At 49.2% G+C, this 23170-nt stretch overlaps 1 protein-coding gene across 9 annotated transcripts in view; it reads left to right on the top strand.

Moving 5' to 3' along the window:
- The window catches only part of HERC1 (HECT and RLD domain containing E3 ubiquitin protein ligase family member 1), a 2101515-nt gene that overhangs the window by 1993067 nt on the left and 85278 nt on the right, over positions 1-23170 (top strand). For all 9 annotated transcript variants that reach the window (XM_086959402.1, XM_086959399.1, XM_086959397.1 and 6 more), the window contains exon 74: positions 9131-9207. In XM_086959402.1, coding sequence (XP_086815528.1) covers positions 9131-9207 — 77 coding nt within the window. The remainder of the gene's footprint in view (positions 1-9130; positions 9208-23170) is intronic.

The raw sequence follows: 23170 nt of genomic DNA, 5'->3' as shown, positions 1-23170 counted from the left end.
CTGTGTCTAAAATTCCATGCTTCTCGAGATGGTTAACAAGCTGTAGGTTAATAAGGGATTCCAGCATCTTCCCAAAATAGGGAAGTAGAGAGATGGGATGATAATTTAGGAGAAGTTTTGGGTCAGCCGTCGTTTTTTTTTTAAGAAAGGTCTCACTCTGGCTACTTTCCATATTGTAGGGAAATCTGCCTCTGAGAGGGACTTATTAAAAAGATGGATTAAAGTTTCCAGCAGTACCGGAGCGATGGTGACGAAACATTTTGGAGGTACAGCGTCAGTGGGAGAGCCAGATGTTATCTTCTGCATGGCAGAGGTAACTGACTTGATGTCACATTTAATAAATTACCTCAATATATGAGGGGCGTCAGGAGACATGCTGGGCATATCTTCAGAAAGAAAATTGTTTTGTTGAGATTAAAAAGAATGATGAATGGCAATCATTTTTTCCTCAAAAAATTTAGAAAGGGAGTCAGTCCAATCTGAAAGAAACAGGTTAGTATTAGATTCCTTACCTTAGAATATCTCCAGGCATCAGACTGGATCCTGAAAATTGTGCGTAGCAGTACCCCTGCGCGTCAGTAGGCGTCGTCTGCGGCTCCGCGTCCATCGTTGGTGCCCGGATGACGTTGTCGGAGTACTTAGACGCCGCCCTCGCGCGCTGACGTCAGTTCTTCTTTTTTCCACGTCAGCAAGTGCAGGTCCGGAGATAGTGGTACCCTTTAGTCACTTTTTGACTAAGCTTTTTCGATCCTTTTTGGATCCGTTTCGAGTTGCACGACTCCATCAGTGCTGGTAGGGATGCCCGGGTTCAAGCCCTGTGCCGACTGCAGCCGAATGATGTCGGTTACCGACCTCCATCGCCGGTGCCTACATTGCCTGGGGCCCGACCACGATGACGAGTCGTGCCCCGACTGTCGGGCCGTGACGTCGAAGGCTAGACTGGAGCGGTCCCGTAAGCGCCTCGAGCTCCGGCAGTCGGCCCGTGCCGTTAAGGGTCCCGGTCCGGAAGGAGGTTGAGGGACCGGTCACGGGTCGGTAGTCATCACAGCTCGGCGAGACGACACCACTCGTCGGGCTCCAAGTCCTCAGGTAAGAGGCACAAGAAGTCGAAGAGGTGACATCGCTCTTCTGACTCCCCCCGACGCTCGAGCGACGCTGCCGGGGGTTTGGGTGACACCGCCCATGCAGTTGCGGCCTGTTCCATACCCGCCGGTCCCTGGGCAGAACGCGACGCCGGAGGAGATCGACACCTTCCTCATGGCCATGAGGTCCCTCACTCCTCCGTCTGGTTTAGCTGCGCCTTCGGACCAAGCGGCCCGACTGGGAGCCCAAGCGGGCCGGATGCTTCGGCCCGGGCGCCGATGGCGACTTCGGTCCCGATGCCGCAGGGCCCCACTGGATCCGGTTCCGGGTCGCCGCTGGTCGACCTTACGAACCCGCCGGCATCGGCCCCTAGGGTGTCATCCCTGGCAACGTCCCCGCACGACGCCGTCCCTGGTCCACCCCTCAGTCCGGATCCGCCATCGGAGCGGCGCTGCTCAATGCCGCATTCGGCGCTGGCGGAAGCGGAGTTCTTCGAGGATCTATGTCCTTCCTTTACACCTGATTTTCAGGACATGGACGACGAGGGAGACTGGGGGGGGTTGAGGACCCCCTGGCACATGAGTGCCAGTCATTTCAGGACTGGACACAGGACCTAGGGGAAGCCAGTGGCCTGGATACCTCCCCAGACACTGGTTTGGTCTCCCCTCCTACCATGGCTATGGAGGAGGGGGCAGCTTATAGTGTGGTGCTGACGAGGGCGGCCAAGGCCTTGGCTCTTGTGCTCCCCGTCGCAAAGGTGAGATCTAACATCCTCACAGAGGTCCTTAAACCGCAGGTAAGCTCTCCAGAGCCCCTACTGCCGTTTAATGAGGCTCTTACGGACGTCCTGTTGGGCACCTGGTCCAGGCCTGCTACAGGTCCCCCTTTAGATAGGAACGTCGGTAGGCGCCACCGCCCTGCTCCGGGTGACCCTAGTTTCTTGTCCACCCATCCCACCCCCGAGAGCCTGGTTATCCAGGCCTCTACTTCCCAATCCGCATTCCCGACTACACCACTGGATTGGGAATCCAAGAGGTATGAGCTATTTGGAAAGAAGATGTTCTCCTCTCTTAGTTTGGGATTGCGGTCGGTCAACACTGCGTGCCTCTTGGGCCGTTACACCCACTCTCTGTGGGATACGGTCGCGGAAGTGCTGCCTGAGTGCCCGGAGGGGTCCCGGGGAAGCTCGCTCAAGCCCTCGCAGAGGGAAAAGACGCAGCATGGTATTCAATATGGTGTGGACTGGATACCACAGACTCACTGGGAAGAGCAATTTCCACGTCTGTAGCGGTTCGCCGACTTCTAGGCCGATGTCCAAAACACCCTTATGGACATGCCGCTTGATGGCAGCCACCTCTTCGGTGGCAAAGCAGATAGTGCGCTGGAATGCTTTAAGGACTCCAGGGCTACGGCCAAGTCCTTGGGCCTGTCGGCCCGCGTCGACAAGCAAATGCCCAGTGCTCCTTTCTTGGCCACGAGAGGGGCGCCCCCACACGTCCTGCCAGTCACGGGCCGCAGACTACCAATCAGTGCGGCGGCAGGCGTGGTTACCGTTGCGGCGGTAACAGGGGACAATGGCGCGGCCAGTCCACATCCACCCCCGCAGCATCCGCCTCAAAGCCTTCCTAGTCTGAGCTTTCAGGCCCATTGGACGGCAGTGGGGGGCAGGGTACGCCATCACTTCCTCCACTGGCGCTCCATCACATCGGACAGGTGGGTGCTGCAAATCGTCCAAAGGGGCTACTCCCTCCCCTTCGAGGCGACCCCTCCAGCCATGCCACCGCAGTACCACCGCGTGTCGGGGGATCACTTGCAACTAATGCAAGAGGAAGTTACGGCCCTCTTGGCCAAGGGGGCCATCGAGCACGTTCCTGGGCCAGAAGTAGGGTGTGGTTGTTACCCCCGCTACTTTCTGGTTCCCAAGAAGGGCAAATGGGGCCTACGCCCTATCTTGGACCTACGGAACGTCAACGGCTTCCTCCGGAAGGGGAAGTTCAAGATGCTGACTTTGGCTCAGGTCTTGGCTGCCCTAGACCCAGAAGACTGGATAGTAGCGTTGGACTTGCAGGACGCATATTTTCAGATCTCCGTCCTGCCGGCCCACCGGCATTACCTGCGGTTCACGGTAGGCCACGAGCACTTTCAGTTTACTGTGCTCCCCTTCGGCCTTACCAGCGCCCCACGGGTGTTCACGAAAGTGATGGCGGTGGTCGCAGCTCAGCTGCGCAGGTTAGAGGTTTCAGTCTTCCCCTACCTCGACGGCTGGTTGTTGGAAGGCGGGCTTGCCCCAGCTAGTCGTCAGCCACTCCAGACTACGGCCGACCTCCTGCACCTGCTGGGGTTCTCCATCAATGTGCTGAAGCCGCACCTGTGTCCCTCTCAGAAGCTCCTCTTCATTGGAGCGGTTCTAGACTCGCCGCAGTTTCGGGTTTATCCTCCCGAACAGCGGGTTCGGGATATTCAGGCTCAGAGTCCGATCTTTCAGCCTTTATCCCGAGTCTCGGTCAGGTTGACGCTTAGGCTTCTGGGGCTGATGGCCTCCTGCATCCTTCTGGTGCATCATGCCAAGTGGCGGATGCGGGCTCTGCAGTGGGACCTGAAGTTTCAGTGGGCCCAGCATCAGGGCAACTTGTCCGACCACGTCTTGATCTCAGAGAGCCCTGCAAGACAGTTGCAGTGGTGGCTCATGGACCGCGATTGGGTCAGCGGCAGATCCCTCTCCCTTCCCCAACCCGAGCACATAGTTGTGACCGATGCGCCCCTCCTGAGCTGGGGGGGCCACATGGGAGAGGCGGAGATCAGAGGCCTCTGGTCTCCGGCGGAGTCCCGGCTCCACATCAACCTTCTGAAGTTGCGGGCAATCCGGCTTGCACTAAAAGCATTCCTCCCCTCTGTCCGTGGAAATGTAGTGCAGGTGTTTACGGACAACACCACCGCTATGTGGTACTCCAATAAACAGGGCGGGGTGGGGTCGTGGACCCTATGCCAGGAGGCTCTGCGCCTCTGGCAATGGTCGGAACATCAGGGCGTGACCCTGGTGGTTCAACACCTGGCAGGTTCCCTGAATGCCAGGGCGGACGAACTCAGCCGTCGGTGCATGATGGATCATGAATGGGGTCTGTACTCGGACGTGTCACAAGGTTTCTTACAGCAGTGGGGAGAGCCTTAGTTAGATCTATTCGCCACAGAAGAGAACGCGCAATGTCATCAGTTCTGCGCTTTGGAATTTCCAAGGCGGCACTCGCTCGGAGACGCTTTTCGTCGCGAGTGGAGTTGTGGTCTGTTGTACGCCTTTCCGCCTATACCACTTCTGCCCAGAGTGCTGAAGACGATCAGGCGCGACCGGGCCCAAGTCATCCTTGTGACTCCGGACTGGGCACGAAGATACTAGTATCCCGAGCTACTCAGCATGTCAGTCGATCCCCCGATTCGTCTGCCTCTTCAGGAGGACCTTCTGTCGCAGCAGCAGGGGACGGTCCTCCACCCGAACCTGTCCAGTCTCCACCTCCATGTGTGGAGATTGAGCGGCGACAGTTTAGGCCATTTGACTTGCCTCCTGAAGTCTGCGATGTGATTCTGGCAGCAAGGCGTCCCTCCACAAAATCGGTATACGCATGCAGGTGGAACAAATTTGTGGCATGGTGCACAGCAAAGCTGTGGATCCCCTTTCTGCCCTCTTTCAGAGGTTCTCCTCTTTCTTCTTTCTCTTGCCCAGCAGGGCTCTGCTCTGGGCACTGTCAAAGTCTACCTCTGTGCCATTTCAGCCTTCTTAAGACTCCCTGATCAGCCTTCTCTTTTCAGGTCCCCTGTTGTAAATAGATTCTTGAAGGGCATGGCTCACATGTTCCCCCCTGTTCCTTTCGTGATGCCTCAGTGGGACTTGAACCTTGTTCTGACTTATTTGATGTGTGCACCCTTCGAGCCTCTTCACAATTGCCCTCTTCGTCTTCTTACTCTTAAGACTGCATTCCTGGTTGCCATCAACTCTGCCAGGAGAGTGAGTGAGCTCAAGGCTCTATCTCCTAAGCCTCCTTTTCTTTCTGTTTTAAGAACGCGTTCTTCTTTCCTGCCCAAAGTGGTTACAGCCTTTCACAACGGGCAGTCCATCACCTTTCCAACCTTCTTTCCACCTCCACATCCCTCGAAAGAGGAAGAGAGGCGCCACCGTCTGGACTCAAAACTTGCGCTCTCATTCCATCTGGACCGCACACGCCAGTTCCGGGTTACGTGGGCGCTAAGAAGGGACAGACGGTGCACAAACAAACCTTTCCTCCATGGGTCGTTTTGTGTATAAAGGCTTGTTATTCACTGGCTACAAAGGAGCCTCCTGTGGGACTGCATGCCCATTCCACTTGGGCCACGGCAGCTACCACTGCCCTGGGTCGGGGAGTCCCCTTGCAGGACATCTGTCAGGCAGCTACGTGGGCCTCGCTGCACACGTTTGCTAGACATTACTGCCTGGACTGCCAAGTCCGAAGAGATGGCTTTTTCGGCCGTTCTGTTCTCCAGGACTTTCTGGTGTGATCATTAGTTCGCAGGCCCACCACCGGGGTTGGTATTGCTGGGGTATCTATTCTAAGGTAAGGGATCTAACACTAACCTGTTTCTTTCGAATGCGCAGGTTACTTACCTTCGGTAATGATATATCTGTAAGAAACAGTAGTTAGTGTTAGATTCCTTACCCCCCCCCACCCATCCTCCCCGTTCTGCGGACCGATATCTAGTGTTAAGGTTCTCCCCTTTGAGGGCCCTAGTTTCATGGCACCAGTGTCAGTTTTTATCATGGCTCTGCGTTTCTGGCACGGAAAAGCTGTGTATAAGAACTGAAGTCTGTGCACGAGGGCGGCGTCTACGTCCTCCTCCGACGTCATCCCGGCGCCGACGACAGACGCGGAGCCGCAGACTACGCCTACCGACGCTCAGGGGTACTGCTACGCAAAACTTTCCAGATCCAGTCGGACGCCTGGGGATATTCTAAGGGAAGGAATCTAACACTAACTACTGTTTCTTACAGATATATCGTTATGGAAGGTAAGTAACTTGTGCTTTTGGTTCATTATTTGGACGAGTGGCTAATAAAAGCAAACAGCTCCCGCCTTTGCAAACAGCATACACAACAGACACTAGCATTTACCATCAATCTGCAAAAAGCACACCTACAGCCATCTCCATTGCAACTATATTTAGAAGCCATACTCAATGCTCATTTGGGGTTAGCATACCCAAATGCAGACAGGATGCAAAACATTATAACACTAATCCAACTTCGTATAATTGTGACCCACGTCACATTCAAAATACTCATGCAACTTCTGGACATGATAGCATCCTGCATCTCAATAGGCCCACATGTCAGATTCCATATGAAATATCTGCAAGAATGCCTCTCACATCAATGGACACAGCCACTTGGTCAATTACAACATCTAGTGTTGTTAGACAGCTGCACACATCACTCTCTGCAGTGGTTGTATCCACAAAACGTGTCCATGGGTTGGCCATTTCTCAGCCCAGTTTCCCAACCCATTCTCACAGCGGAAGCTTCCCTGATGGGTTGGGGAGCTTACCTTCAAGAAATAACATTTCAGGGTATATGGAACTCCAAACACAGGCGTCTCCATTTCAATAACCTAGAGCTTCAAGCTGTTGCAGTATTAAAAGCGTTCCTACCTCACCTACTACACAAAGTTGTCCTAATTTAAACAGACAATATGACAACAATGTACTATCTACAAAAAGGGGCGGGAAATTTCTCTGTAAGTATTATGCTTAGCCCAAAACATATGGCGCTTAGCTATGCATCACAACATTCATCACCTGGCAGAACACGTACCAGGGACAAGTAATCAAGTTGCAGACCTTCTCAGCAGTACACAGCAACAAGTCCACGAATGGGAACTTCACCCCAAAGTTCTCCTACCATACTTTCAAAAATGGGGGTTTCCACAACTAGACCTGTTTGCAACCCCAGAAAGCGCCTCCAAGGTCTCAAACCCCCTATCCAAGGGCAATGCTCTGCAAATGAATTGGTCAGGGATATTTGCCTACGTTTTTCCACCTCTCCCACAACCTCCCTCACCATTGTGCTCATAGCTCCAACATGGGCTCGTCAACCATGGTTTAGCACACTACTGAAACTCTCCCTAGTCCCAGGGGAAAAGCTTTCACTTAACCCGGAACTCCTCACGCAGAGCCAATGCGAACAAGACATACCAAACCCAAGGAAATTAACCTTGCAGCATGGCTCCTAAAGTCATAGATTTGGGCTACTTCAACTTACCACAACAATGCATGGATATTCTTAAACAAGCTTGTAAGCCTACCACTAGAAAATGCTATGCCCCCAAATGGAAATGATTTGTTCTATACTGCCAGCGTCAAAATATTAACCCGTTCGATGCACAAATACAAACAATTCTTTCTTATTTGTTGCATCCTCAAACCACAAGTCTAGTCTACACTACAATATGCTTACATCATGTTGCCATTGCATCCTACTTGCAGAAGACAACATTTATCTTCGTTCAAAATACCTGTTATTAAACCATTTGTGGAAGGACTTAAAATAATCAATCCACTTAGGCTTCCAGCTGCACCAGCATGGCATCTAAACATTGTACTAAGAAGGCTCATGGGTCCTCCATTTCAGCATCTACATTCTAGCCAAATCCAATATTTGGCTTGGAGAGTCACCTTTTTAATTGTTATCACTTCACTTAGGTGTGTCAGTGAGCTCCAGGCACTAACCTTGGAAAAGCCATTCTTCCAACCTCATAGAGACAAAATAGTGCTCAAAACAAACCCAAGGTTCCTCCCTACAGTAGTTTCACGTTTCACATCAATCAATCAATCGTTACCTGTGGTCTTCCCACATCCTGACTCTGTTGCAGAACAGGCTCTATATGCTTTAAAGAGTTTTAATGTATTATATCAACAGAACAAAAACTTTTAGACAGACTAAGCAATAATTCATTGCTTTTTCACCTCCTCACATTTCGAAATGCTATTTCTAAAACTAGGATTTCAAGATGGATGGTAAAATGCATCCGAACTTGCTATGCTAAAGATAAAATCGGGGCTTCACTGGCTTTTTTTGGGAACATTCCTATTGCTGACATTTCCAAAGCAGCAACAGGGTCCACACCGCACCTTCACAAAACAATACTGTGTGAATGTATTAGCACGTCAACAATCCAATGTTGGTCAAGCAGTACTACAAACTCTCATTCAAACAACGTAAACCCCCACAGCTTAGCCACTGCTAAGGGAGAGGGGCTGCTATACAGTGTATGCAAAGCATGAGTATGTACAGCACGCATGCCTCAAACTGATTGTTACTTCCCCTGTAAGCATCTGTTCTTGGCATGTAGTGCTGTAAATTCACATGCACCCCCCTCCTCCCCAGAAGTCTGTGTATGTTGCAGTTTATTTACTTTAATTTACATTATTTGCATGGGCATCACATTCCTGAAACTTACTGCAACTCCATTCTCACCCACCTGCCGCAAAATATTCTTACAATGGAGTCGATGCCCATGCGCAGTATCACCAACAGGATGAGTCACGCAACCTCATGACTCTAAGAAAGTTATTCAAACAGAAACAGCTTGTAATCATCCGAGCCCAACACTAGATGGTGGACTTATGCTAAGCATTTAAATCTACAGCATTACATTCCAAGAACGGATTCTTACAGGGTAAGTAACAAAATCCTTCTGACTATTGAGGATAAAATGAGGGTTTTCTTGTCCTGTCTCCTTTGTTTGCATTTGACGATTTACCATTCGTAGAAAATAAAGCACCCCATATTTTTGTCTACTGGAGCATGATTTTGATTAGTATATTAAAATGTTCAGCAACTTCTTAATAATCATTGACTATCCCTATTTACTATTGTATGTTTTATTCTGTGATCAACATTACACTTTTCAAAGAATAAGATGGGCTGTATAAATATTTTATAGCAATTGAAAATCTGGAGCATATGTGAAGACGTTTTATAAATTAATATTAGGGTATAATTTATAATTTCTGTTTTTATTTGAAGGAACTTGAAACAGGGGTGGTTGATCTGCTCATTCCTTCTCCAAATGCAACAGCAGAAGTAGGATACAATAGAGATAGGTAAGTGGGTTCTTCATACTGATTAACAACATCTAAGATAAAGGAACTGCATTTACCTATTTATAGCAATCGGTGCAACATCTTTTGCATGCCATTTCTTAAAAATCAATTCTTAATCCAAATAACATTATCTCTGATCTGATCAGAACACCAGGAAGAAATAACACTGTTGTGTAATGCCTCCATTTTTAGCTTAACTCTAAAGCAAGAGGGATCTTATCTCATTTTAATATGTGGGTTTGCCCTTTACAGATTGCTTAAAATGTCATTAAACTCCCCTGTGCTCCCTACTGAAATTAAAATAAACAATAGTAGCATTAGTCTCAAATGATAGCAATCCATCTAGTAAGAAATAAGATTTCTGATGCAGATTCTTCCCCTCTTAAACCCTCTTAGGTACTAGACTGAACCTGGAGTCTAACAGTTCTCCTACAGTGGTAGGTCGTGACATAGCTCAGTTTTGCCCCTCCCCCTGACATATATAATGGAATCGCACAAGGTACCTGACGGTAGTTCTTTTTTCTCTGTCCTTGGATATTGATCCTCTGAACTTTCTGTTTAGATTGTGAAGTGTGCATTGTTTTCGGGAAGATGTCCCCTCCAAAGCTGTCTGGATAGAAACAAAGCCACTTTCATAGCTATGCAAAGGCCATAAAGCAGTAAGAAGCAAAACAGTTTATGGCTTAAGCCAGGATTAGTGGTGGGGGAGATGGCACTACTCCACATCTAGGTATCACACCAGGTTAATCTTTGACCAGTAAGTCCTCCAAGCAGTCCTCTTCCAAGGAGAAGTCATCCTGAGGTCACAACTTGAGCAGAAGCGACCCTTTGGTTTCACTGGCTGTTCCTAATCCAGAAGTAGATTGTCCAGCTGAGAGTTCTGCTCCCTCGGTAATGGAGTTGGGATGTTCCCAGAACTTGAAGATTTGCTGCCAGATTACCCAGCCCCTTCTGTTGACCCCACTTACCGGGTGGTCTTTACCCAGGAAACACTCGCATTATTTCAGAAGCTTTCTCCCCAGTCTCCCTCCAGTGCACTTGCGTGACCCAATGAACCTGTGGGACCTTTCGCCAGCTTCTTCTGGCCCTACCTCAGTCCGCACCATTCCTCCAGATCCAGCTTTGGCACTGTATTCACTACATTCTTTGATCTATGCATTGTTTAATGTCCTGGCTTCCACCCGTGGTGCCAATAGTATAGGCTTTGGATTAGTCTTATGACCTAACAAGTTTTCCCATAGACAAATTCTAACCTCTTCAGATCCAGGCAGAAGACACAATAGTTATTAAAAGATGTATCTGAAAAAAACACGTTAGTTAGATTCCTTACCTTAGAATAACCCCAGGCGTCAGACTGGATCCAGAAAACTTTGCGTAGCAGTCCCCCTGCGCGTCGGTAGGCGTCGTCTGCGGGTCCGTCATTGGCGCCGGGATGACGTCGTCGGAGAACTTAGACGACGCCCTTGCGCGCTGACGTTAGTTCTTCTTTTTTCTGCGTCAGCAAGGGCAGGTCCGGAGAAAGCAGTACCTTAGTCACTTTTTGACTAAACTTTTTCGGTCATATTTGATCTCTTCTCGAGTCTTCACGACTCTAGGTGCCGGTAGGGATGCCCGGGTTCAAGCCCTGTACCGACTGCAACCGACTAATGTCGGTTACCGATCCCTACTGCCGGTGCCTGTGTTGCCTTAGGGCCGACCACGACGACTGGTCGTGCCCCGACTGCAGGGCCTTGATGTCGAAGGCTAGGCGGGAGCGGTCCCGTAAGCACCTCGAGCTCCGGCAGTTGGCCCGCACCACTCAAGGTCCCGGTCCAGGAGGGGGTCGAGAGACCGGTCACGGGGCCACAGTCATCGAAGCTCGGCAAGTCGACACCATTCGTCGGGCTCCAAGTCCTCAGGTAAGAGGCACAAGAAGTCGAAGAGACAACATTGTTCTTCCGACTCCCCCCGACGCTCGCGCGATGCGGCCGGGGATTCAGGCGGCTCCGCCAGCTCCATACCTGCCAGTCCCCGGGTTGAACGCAATGCCGGAGGAAATCGAGGCCTTCCTCAAGGCCATGAGGTCCCTCTCTCCTCCGTCGGGTCCCGCGGTGCCTCCGGGCCCCGTGGCCCCCGACTGGGAGTCCACGCGGGCTAGGTGCTTCGGCCCCGGCGCTGTTGGGTGCTTCGGTCCGGCGCCGTCGGCGACTTCGGTCCCGACGCCACAGGCTCCCCCGTGTTTTCCGGTTCCGGATCCGGGTCGCCGCTGGTCGACTTAACGACCCCGCCGGCGTCGACCCCCAGAGTGTCGCCCCCGGCGCCATCCCCTGATCCCTCCCTCGGTCCGGATCCGGCATCGGACCGGCGTCGACCGACATCGCATTCAACGCAGGCTGAAGAGCATTTCTTCTTTGATCCGGTTCCATCCTTAAACCCTGAATTTCAGGAGATGCAGGACGAGGGGGATTGGGAGGGGTCTGAGGACCCTCTGAGACGTGAGTGTCAGTCCTTTCATGACTGGACAGAGGGGCTAGGGGAGGCCTGTGGTCTTGACACTTCCCCTGACACTGGCTATGTCTCCCCTCCTACCGTGGCTACGGAGGAGGGGGCTGCTTATAGTGTGGTGCTGACGTGGGCAGCCAAGGCCTTAGCGCTTACGCTCCCCGTCGCTACTGTGAGGTCTAACATCCTCATTGAGGTCCTTAAACCGCAGACAGGCTCTCTGGAGCCTCTACTGCCGTTTAATGAGGCTCTCAAGGACGTCCTGTTGGGCACCTGGTCCAGGCCCGCTACAGGCCCCCCTGTAGATAGGAACGTCACCAGGCGCCACCGCCCAGCTCCGGGCGACCCTAGCTTCCTGTCCACCCACCCCACCCCGAGAGCCTGGTTATCCAGGCCTCTACTTCCCAATTTGCATTCCCAACTGCACCCCCAGATCTGGAATCCAAAAGGTATGAACAATTTGGTAAGAAACTGTTCTCGTCAGTTGTGGACTGCGGTCAGTCAACACTGCTTGCCTTTTGGGCCGTTATACCCACTCTCTGTGGGATACGGTTGCGTCCGTGCTGCCAGAGTGCCCAGAGGAGGCCCAGGCAAAGCTATCTCAATTCCTCGCGGAGGGACGAGACGCGGCGCGGTATTCCATACGATGTGGGCTGGATACCGCGGACTCGCTGGGCAGGGCGATGTCAACGACGGTGGCGGTTCGCCGCCACGCCTGGCTGAGGTCCGCCAACTTCTCGGCTGATGTCCAGAACACCCTCATGGACATGCTGTTTGATGGCAGCCACCTCTTTGGTGGCAAGGCAGATCATGCGCTTCAAGGACTCCAGGGCTATGGCCAAGTCCTTGGGCCTCACTGGCCAGCGGCAGCAGCAGTCTGCCTTTCACTACTTTCGTGGCCAAGGAAGGAGCGCCCCTTCATGTCCTGCCAGCCACGGGCCGCAGTCTAACATCCAGCCCGGCGGCGGACGAGGTAACCGCTGTGGCGATGCCAGGGGACAACGGCGAGGCCAGTGCATTTTCAGGCCCATTTGACACCGTGGGGGGCAGGATCCGCCATCACCTCCTCCACTGGTGCACCATCACTTCGGATAGGTGGGTGCTGCAAATCGTCCGAAGGGGCTACTCCCTCCCCTTCGAGGCGACCCCTCCAGCCATGCCACCGCAGTACCACCGTGTGTTGGGGGATCACTTGCAACTTCTGCAAGAGGAAGTATCGGCCCTATTGGCCAAGGGGGTCATCGAGCGCGTTCCTGAGCCAGAAGTAGGATGTGGTTGTTATTCCCACTACTTTCTGGTTCCCAAGAAGGGCAAAGGGGGCCTACGCCCTATCTTGGACATACGGAACATCAACGTCTTCCTCCTTAAGGAGAAGTATAAGATGCTGACTCTGGCTCAGGTCTTAGCTGCCCTGGACCCCGGAGACTGGATGGTGGCGTTGGACTTGCAGGACACGTATTTCCACATCTCCGTCCTGCCAGCCCACCGGCACTTCCAGTTCACTGTGCTCCCCTTTGGCCTTACCAGCGCCTCACGGGTGTTCACGAAAGTGATGGCAGTGCTCGCAGCTCATCTGCGCAGGTTAGGGGTGCCCGTTTTCCCCTACCTCGACGACTGGTTGTTGAAGGCGACTCGCCCCAGTCAGTCGTCAGCCACCTTCAGACTACGGCCGACCTCCTGCACTTGCTGGGGTTCTCCATCAATGTCCCAAAGTCAAACCTGTGTCCCCCTCAAAGGCTCCTCTTCATCAGAGTGGTTCTAGATTCGGCGCAGTCTCGGGTTTATTCTCCCAAACAGCGGATTCTGGATATTGAGGCTCGGATTCCGATCTTTCAGCCTTTATCCCGGGTCTCGGTCAGGTTGACGCTGTGGCTTCTGGGGCTGATGGCCTCCTGCATTCTTCTGGTGCATCACGCCAGGTGGCGGATGCGGGCTCTGCAGTGGGACCTGAAGTTTCAGTGGGCCCAGCATCCGGGCCTCTGGCAATGGCTGGAACATCATGGCGTGACCCTTGTGGTTCAACACCTGGCAGGTTCCCTAAACGCCAGGGCGGATGAACTCAGCCGTCGGTGCATGATGGCTCACGAATGGCGTCTGAACTCTGACAAGGTCTCTTTCAGCAGTGGGGAGAGCCTTGGTTAGATCTATTCGCCACAGAAGAGAACGTGCAATGTCATCAGTTCTGCGCGTTGGAATTTCCAAGGCGCCACTCGCTCAGAGACGCTTTTTGTCGCTAGTGGAGTTGTGGTCTGTTGTACGCCTTGCCGCCTATACCACTACTGCCCAGAGTGCTAAAGAAGATCAGGTGAGACCCGGCCCAAGTCATCCTTGCGGCTCAGGACTGGGCACGAAGATACTGGTATCCCGAGCTACTCAGCATGTCAGTCGATCCCCCGATTAGTCTGCCTCTTCAGGAGGACCTTCTGTCGCAGCAGCAGGGGACGGTACTCCACCCGAACCTGTCCAGCCTCCACCTCCATGCCTGGAGATTGAGCGGCGACAGTTCAGGTCATTAAACCCCTTCAGTGCTCAGGACAAGGTCAACTCGTCATGGGTTTTACCTGCCCTGTGCTTATGACGAGTTGACCTTGTCATGAACAATGGTATATATCACTTTCCAGCGCACAGCGGGAAAACCCCTTAGCAGCCAAGGTGTTAACTTGCCTCCTGAAGTCTGTGATGTGATTCTGGCAGCCAGGCGTCCCTCCACAAAATCGGTATATGCCTGCAGGTGGAACAAATTTGTGGCATGGTGCACAGCAAAAGCTGTGGATCCACTCTCTGTCCCTCTTTCTGAGGTGCTATCCTTTCTTCTGTCTCTTGCCCAGCAGAGCTCTGCTCTGGGCACTCTAAAGGGCTACCTCTCTGCCATTTCCGCATCTTACAGCTTCCTGATCAGCCTTCTCTTTTCAAGTCCCCGGTTGTAAATAGATTCTTAAAGGGCATCACTCGCATGTTTCCTCCTGTTCCTTTCATGATGCCTCAGTGGGACTTGAATCTGGATTCACATGCTGTGCATTATTCCGCTATCTGGTGGTTGGGTCCAGAATAGTAGTATTTATTTCCTTTTTTTGTTTGTTTTTGTTTTTTGTTGGTGGGCGTCAACGTATCACCATTTGGTGTCCTTCTGTGACGTCGATGGGCCTCCTCTGGAAGCTCCCACCTTTGGTCGCCAACTTCAGATTCTTTTTTTCTGCCATTGTGTCTGGATCGATATGGAAGGAGCTCCCAAGACTGGAGATAAGAATCAACGAAAATAAGCAAAAAACTCAAGAAAAACACCGGTAGAATGTTTGTCTTTCAAGTTTCAATCCAAAACGACAGGAGATTGACAAAAGGTGAAAAACCAAATTTTCAACGGTGATCGGAGATTGCGCATGCAGGGGGCTCCCTGTGCGCGGTAATGAACAAGACACCGTTCAAGTTTTGCACGAACTGTCACCACAAGTACTCTCAGAGGGACCAGCAGCCGGTCTGCAACCTTTGCCTATCGCTGGATCATCGAAGCGAGGACTGTAATGCGTTCTCCGTCTTCACCCCAAAGACGTTGAGGGTGAGAGAAAGGCAGCGACGAGCCGACTACAAAATGCAAGGCCAATTAATGTCTATATGCTCAAAATTTATATAATTAAGGATTGATCACTGATTGATTCAGTTTATCTAACTATAGAGGTCTTGGACCACTGTTGTTTAATACCCACTCACGAAGAACAGCAGTGAGGGTACACACAGAAAAACAGCTACAAAAACAAATAGCTGCTAGTTTACAGTTCCTTGAATATACCACTCCAGTGGGAGGCAGACTAAGAGTTTTCCTGCAAAAATTGAAGGAAATTACCTCAGACAAATGGATTTTAAACATAACACAGTACGGTTACTGAATAGAGCTAACGAAACAACCTCCAAATAGGAGACCAAAGCAAAAGATACTTTCAAAATCAGAATTATCTCACCTAGTCAAAGAGGTGCAGGACCTTCAAGGGAAACATGCAATAGAGCACGTACCACACAAAGAAAAGAACAACGGAGTATATTCAACATACTCCTATTTCCAAAAGTAGACGGAACATTTTGACCAATTTTAGACCGAATGTTTCTAAACAAATTTATAAAGACACAAAGATTCAAAATGACTACAGTGTAAGAGGTGCTACCTCAATTGCAAGACGATTACATGGACATAGACTTGAAGGATGCATACTTCAAAACATTGGCCAATAGTGTGTCCTCCGGCTCCCTACTCGACCCCCTTCCACATAAAATCTGGAAAACTGTAGGCCAGGAAACATTCCCCTGGTTACAACAGATTTGCAGTCAATCACTGGAAGCGGGAACTGTTCCTGAGGCATGGAAGTTGGCAGTAGTAACACCTCTGTTAAAAAAACCTTCATTGGACCGCAAGACACCAGCAAATTTTAGACCCATCTCCCTCCTGCCCTATCCTGTTAAAATTCTGGAAAAAATAGTCAGCAAAAGCCTCTCCTGCTACTTGGAGGATAACATCTGCTGGACAGGGACCAATTTGGGTTCCGCCCAGGCCATAGTACAGAGACTGCTCTGGCGACCGTATTGGATAATCTGCGAGTGCGAGCGGACAATGGGAGCGACACCATTTTGGTGCTGCTTGATATGTCAGCCGCATTCGATACGGTGAGCCATGCAATACTGGTGGAAAGGTTGGAGAGGATAGGGGTGTCGGGGCAGGCCCTAAAATGGCTAGTGTCCTATCTATCTGGAAGACAACAGATGGTGACTCTGGCACCTTTCATTTCCAGCAAGTCTCTGGTGCAATATGGGGTACCGCAGGGCTCTGCGATCAGCCCTGTTCTGTTTAACATCTAACTACAGCCCCTGATCTCCATAATTAAATCCTTTGGTATTGACCTGATTAACTACGCTGATGACACCCAGCTGGTGTTTTCCCTTGAAGGGAAACAGGCAATATCGATGTATACATTCCAGGACTGCATGCGGCAGACGGCTGGATGGCTTAGGGATAACTCCCTACAATTTAATGGAGGGAAGACAGAAGTGGTTTACTGTCCCTCGGCCAGAGTGTCCCAACAGTTACCTCAGGAGTTTAGGCTCACACCGGAAGAGGAACCTCTGACTCAAGCCAAAACGGTGCGTAACCTGGGAGTTTTGTTGGATAGCAACCTCCAAATGGAATTGCAGGCCAATAAAACTGTGGGGGTATGCCTCTCCTTGATGCGTATGCTGCATCAGATCCTTCCACTTCTCCCCAAAGATACGCGCGCCCTCGTAGTGAAGAATATAGTGCTGAGCAGACTGGACTACTGCAACTCCCTGTATTTGGGAGCACCGCAATACATCTTTCAGGGGTTGCAGAGAGTCCAGTCCATGGCGGCAAAGATGGTGCTGAATAGAAAACGTAGGTCCTCTACCATGTTGGCGTTAAGAGTCCTTCACTGGCTGCCCATTAAGGAAAGGGTACACTTCAAATCACTCTGTATTGTATTCAGAGCGGCGCATAACCTAGGCCCTATCCCTCTACAAGAGAAATTCAGCTGGTATAATCCAAAAAGGCAGCTCGGATCCTCTAGCACTGGCCTACTGGTGACTACCAGATTTAGGCGCTCCAGGATGGGGGGAAGGGCCTTCAGTGCGGCAGCCGCCCAATTATGGAATGGGTTGCCGCAGCACATTAGACAAGCTAATTCCCTGATTGAGTTGAGGAAGGGCCTGAAAACGTGGCTCTTCCCCAAGTCGGACCTTTAAGACTGCCCCTACCGCTGCTTTGGTTTCTGTGCCGGTCTATCTTTCAAGTATGAGCGCCAGGATACCCGTAGGGTGACAGCATGCGCTATACAAAAACTAAATACAATACAATACTTCCACATCCCGATAAACAAAAGACACAAGAGGCTGTTATGATTTGTGGTGAACAAAGACACTACCAATTCAAAGTACTGGCTTTCGGTCTAAAATCTGTACCAAAAGTGTTTACAAAGTGCCTAGCAGCAGTAGCAGCACATCTCAGAAGGTAGGGGATTCATGTTTACCCCTACTTAGACGACTGGTTAGTAAGAGCAAACTCTTATAGTCTATGCAAAACGCATAAACAAGAGGTGATAGAGACACTAATTTTACTGGGTTTCAACATACATTGGGAGAAATCATCACCAGAGCCAGAACACATGTTTTTAGGCGCAGAGATAAATACAGTGTTAGGGAGAACATTCCCAAGCGAGAAAAGGAGATCCGCCTTATTGAAGGAGACTCATGTATACCAGAAGGGGCATCATCTGGCAGTGAGGACAGTGGGGAAATTCCTAGGAATGATGTCCTCATGCATTCATTTTATTCCCAACATACGTCTACACATGAGACCATCTCAGGAATGGCTCCAGACACAATGGTCACAGGCAACAGGGAATTGGGAGGATCTAGTGGTTGTCACACAGTTTTTCACGAGATGGCCTGGTGGAACAAATCAAGCATAGCACAGAGGAGACTTTTCACACCACCAACTCCAACAGTGACCATAACAATAGATGCGCCCCTAATGGGATGGGGAGCACATATGAACAACCTCAAAGTGAGAGGATTGTGGTCACAGCATCCTGCAGTAAAACACATCAATATCTTGGAGCTAAAAACAGTATTCTTAGCCTCAAAAGCCTTTCAGAAAGAGCTCTACTGGAAAAGGGTGTTGATACAAACAGACAACACAACAATAATGTTTTACATAAACAAACAGGGAGGGACTCAGTCTGTAACACTCTCAACGCTAGCTCAAAAGATTTGGAGATGGGCAATCCCAAGGGGAATAGAAATGATAGCAATATACCTACCAGGAAAAGACAATATAGAAGCAGACAGACTGAGCAGACAAACAACATCATCCCACGAGTAGGAACTAAGTCAAACAGAACTGCAAAAGATTCTTAGGAAATGGGGGACACCACAAATAAACCTATTTGCAACACCCCACAATGCAAAATGCCGAAACTTCACATCCAGGCGACCTCGCAGTCAGTCCCTTGGGAATGCGCTATGGATAGACTGATCAGGGATATTTGCTCACGCTTTTCCCCCAATACCGTTACTGAACAAAGTGATCAGCAAATGCAGGATCATCAAAATTAAAATGATTCTCATTGTACCACAGTGGGCCAGACAAACTTGGTTCTCAGAAATAATGGAGATGTCTCAAGGAACAATGCACAAACTTCCAAAAAAGAGGAGTTGTTAACATTACAAAACACAAAAGTACTACACCCAGAACCAGACAGCTTAGGCCTAACGGCATGGCTCCTGAGGACTTAGAATTCGCACATCTCAAACTACCAGAAAGCACAATTGCTGTTACAAGAGGAGCTAGGAAACCAACAACAAGAACATGTTATACAGCTAAATGGAAAAGATATACTCAATGGTGCCTTAAAAACATCTTTCAAAGAAGATTACAAAAGAAAGAACTGTGCTAAAGTACTTGACACATTTACTACAAAGTAAATTCTGCTATACATCACTAAAAGTACACTTAGCAGCAACTGTAGCGTATACAAGAGGCAAAACCGGGAAAAGTTTCTTCACTTCACATGTAGTCAAAAGGTTCCTAGAAGGGGCAAAAATAATTGCACCTCCAAAAATGGTGCCAGCACCAACATGGAACCTGAACATAGTTCTAGTACAGATGATGAAAGCACTGTTCAAATCACTACACAAAGCAACGCCACGAATGCTCACGCTTAAGTCTGACTTTTTAATGGCAATAACATCCCTACGTAGAGTTAGCGAACTGCAGGCACTAACATTTCAGGAAACTTACTTCCAAATACATAGTAACAGGATTGTCATGAAGACAAATCTTCAATTCATACCAAATGTGGTATTAAAATTCCGCATAAATCAGAGTATACAAATATGAAGTTTCTTTCAAAATCCAAAGACCAAAGCGGAAAAAGCTTTACACACACATGACGCAAGAAGAGTGGTCATGTACTACATTGAAAGAACTAAGCAATACAGGTAGACAAAACAGTTATTTGTGTCCTTTGCAAACAGTTTTCTGGGAAGACCAGTAATCATAAAACACTATAGCAAAATGGATAGCGCAAGCCATACAATTATACCACAGGCAAGCAGGACAAACCTTACAATGTGCCCTGCGGGGACACTCAACAAGAGAGAAGCAACTATTGCATTTCTAGCGAACACTCCATTTCAAGACATCTACATGGCTGCAACATGGTCTTCAGTGCACACATTCACAAAGCATTACTGTGTGGACATTCAAATGAACAAAGAAGCTCAAGTAGGACAAAAGGTCTTGCAACATCTAATCACAAACCAAATGTTAATCTTCCACCCAGCCACCACAAGATTAGCAAACCGCTACAAAGTTTATGCACAGCATGTGCATCCAGAAAAGATTCGTGCTGCAAAACGAATAGTTTCTTACCTGTCGGTGTAGTTTTGCAGCTTGAAGAATTTTCTGGATTCACTAGCGAACCCCCCCTTCTCTGCCAAGGAAGATGACAATAGGAGGGAAGAGTAAAAAATATGAAAAGAATCCGAAGATGGCGACCAAAGGTGGGAGCTTCCGGAGGAAGCCTGTCAACGTCACAGAAGGACATCAAATGGTGGTACGTCGACGCCCATCAACAACAACAACAAAAAAGGAAAGAAATTCTACAATTCCGGACCCAACCACTAGAGAGCGGAATAATGCACAGCATGTGAATCCAGAAAATTCTTCAAGCTGCAAAACTACACCGACAGGTAAGAAACTATTCGTTACTTACGTTCATTACCAATCTTTCTGCCGGATATATCATCTACCTGCAGATCCCTCACCGATGCCCGCCTGCCTTCCCATTCTGGTGAAGGATCCTACATTTTATTTTTATTTTTCAAATAAAGTCCCACTATAGATCCACACACTGCACATTCTGTTAATCTTGTCACTGCCTCCAAGGACCTGGCAAAAAGGAGGCGGAACTAACATAATTGTCCTGAGGTGGATGGGGCCTGGTGGCGCACAATTTCTGGACCCAGTCTGACATCTATGAGGAATCAGCAGGTGCAGAATCTGCAGACAGATAGATTAGCCACCAGAAAGATTGTTATTGAATGTCAGTAACTTGTACTTTATTTTAATCAATTTTTATATTGATTTTTCCTTACACAATAGAAATATGCAAAGAACACCATTCCATTGAGCCCCACAACTGTTGTTTCCAAAACCAGAACTGAGACCTTATCATAGTTGACATTGCTTTTGCATTACCTATATTTGTGCATTATCTTAGCCTTTATATTCCCTCTTGTTGATGGGTGTAGTTTCTCCCTGAATTCCTGATCTAGTCTCTATCTCTAGTTTTGTTAGTTGGCCAAGTCTTTCAGGGCCGATTCCTAATTACCTGAGGTGTTTGGAGCATGGAGCTTCTATGAATATTTTAGAGAGGAAGTCTAATAGTTGTGCCACCTTCTGAGGAGGGCAGGTCGCTTTCTTTTATCTTGGTCCAGTTTCCAAGGATAATGTTGGCAATCTAATCAATAGAAAGTAGATACCAATTACAGTTACCTGTTGTCATTGCAGACAGTACTGGCATGATTTAGATGTCAGCGCTGTTTTTTATTTCTTAATTTAAATATTTTAAAAGCACTCACTAATTTTGCGCACTGTGTTGTGGTTTATCCTTACCTGTACCCCGCCCCGTTCCACCGCGGCTGACGGTGCCGTTTGCGTGGAGGGCGAGGCGAGGCGCCATCTTGGGTTGGGCTGGACCGGAGCTAGCGGTCTAGTTCTTCCGGGAGGCAGGGCTTAAAACTCAATGTGCATCCGGGAGCGCAGCGGACGGGCGCAGCGGGCGCGACGACGGCGTGCCGAAGGTTCGCCTAAAGCAAGCCCGTCTGCGCCCGTCCGCGGCCGACTGGGGCCGGGGGCCAAAACCCCTGGTCAAATTTACACCTACTCCTCTCATGATCTGATGCAATTAAGACCCCTAGATAACTTATGCCCGCCATTACCCCCTCATGTACTCAAGCGCACCGCCTTTTTTGGTATCTCCAAGCATACAGCCGGAAATGTTAACCACTCCGGCCCTCGCACTCGTCCTCAATCCTCATTAGAACCACAGACCAAGCTTAAATGCATTTATTTGAATACGAGGTCGATGGTCAAACATCATATGGACATTTTCTTAATGTTGCGATCTGAGAGACCTGACATCTTGCTCCTCACGGAGACTTGGCTTAACTTGGTCTCACTACCAGATATCTAGGCGACTGTTCCTTCGGATTACTATATCTTAAATGTTGACAGATCTTCAGACAAAAGAGATGGTGGAGTTGTGGCCATTATTCATAATACTCATAAGTTTTCCCTACTACCGCCCCTTGTTCTTACAGGTTCAGAGAACATTGTTTTTAAAACGGACACTGACAGTGGAACACTGTTAATGGTCCTAATATATCGACCCCCTCAATCCATGTCCACTTTTGCTGCTATACTGGCAGAACAATTAGCCTCCCTTGTAATTAATCACGCCAAAATTGTTTTGCTGGATGATTTTAATTTTTGGTTTGATGCTACTGACTTGGATGCTCAGGCAGCAGAACTTAAGGACTTACTTTTAGATTTGAACTTAACACAACAGATTCATTCGCCTACTCATAAAAAAGAGCACAGCCTAGACCAAATATGGTCCCAGAATATCCCTCTCTCCATCTCCTCTATAACTCCTTGTATCTGGTCAGACCATTTTCTTATACATTTTACACTTATCGTTGAGAAGGGCAAAAAAGCAGCTATTTCAAACAGGTGGGAAAATTAGAAAATGGAAAGACATAGACACATCAGCCTTTTTGGACACCTTGGCTTTGTCCCTCCCTCCCATGGCCAAAGACATCGATGCCACTGAAGAAGCCTATTCTAATTGGTTACGTCAGGCAGCTGACGTCTACGCTCCTTGCATAAACTTTCCCCGCTCCCGCCCTAATGACGCACATAAGTGGTTTACTCCACATTTGAAGATTCTAAAATTGGAAGTGCGTCAAAAAGAGAGGAAGTGGAGAATTGGGTATTTAACACAAGATAAAGTCAATTATTGCAAGGCCCGTAAAGATTACCATTCTAAAACAAAAAACTGACTATTTTTCTGAAAAAATACTGAACTCTCAAAATAAGACGAAAGATCTGTTCAATATTGTGAATGATCTTAGCAGTAGTGATAGAACCGCTCCATCGGTTACCCCCACCCAGGATCTCTGTAACTCACTGAATGCTTTTTTCTTCAACAAAATTCGCACTATAAAACAGAGTATCTTAAACTCCCTACCTCCCCCTCCTTTGGATGATGCTTACTATAATCCTCACACATTAGAAACCTTCCCTCCTATTGATGAAAAGATTTTGTCTGACCTTTTCGCAAGGGTTAAATCTGGCTCACCTGATGATACCTGCCCTCCGCACATCCTGAGAGAGGTGGGGACAGCCATTCCTGAGGGCGTG

The sequence above is a fragment of the Lissotriton vulgaris genome, chromosome 2_2, assembly GCF_964263255.1.
Source record: "Lissotriton vulgaris chromosome 2_2, aLisVul1.2, whole genome shotgun sequence".
Lineage (NCBI taxonomy): Eukaryota > Metazoa > Chordata > Amphibia > Caudata > Salamandridae > Lissotriton > Lissotriton vulgaris.
Note: the sequence above shows the minus strand (reverse complement) of the source record. Positions and strands in the feature narration are given on the sequence as shown.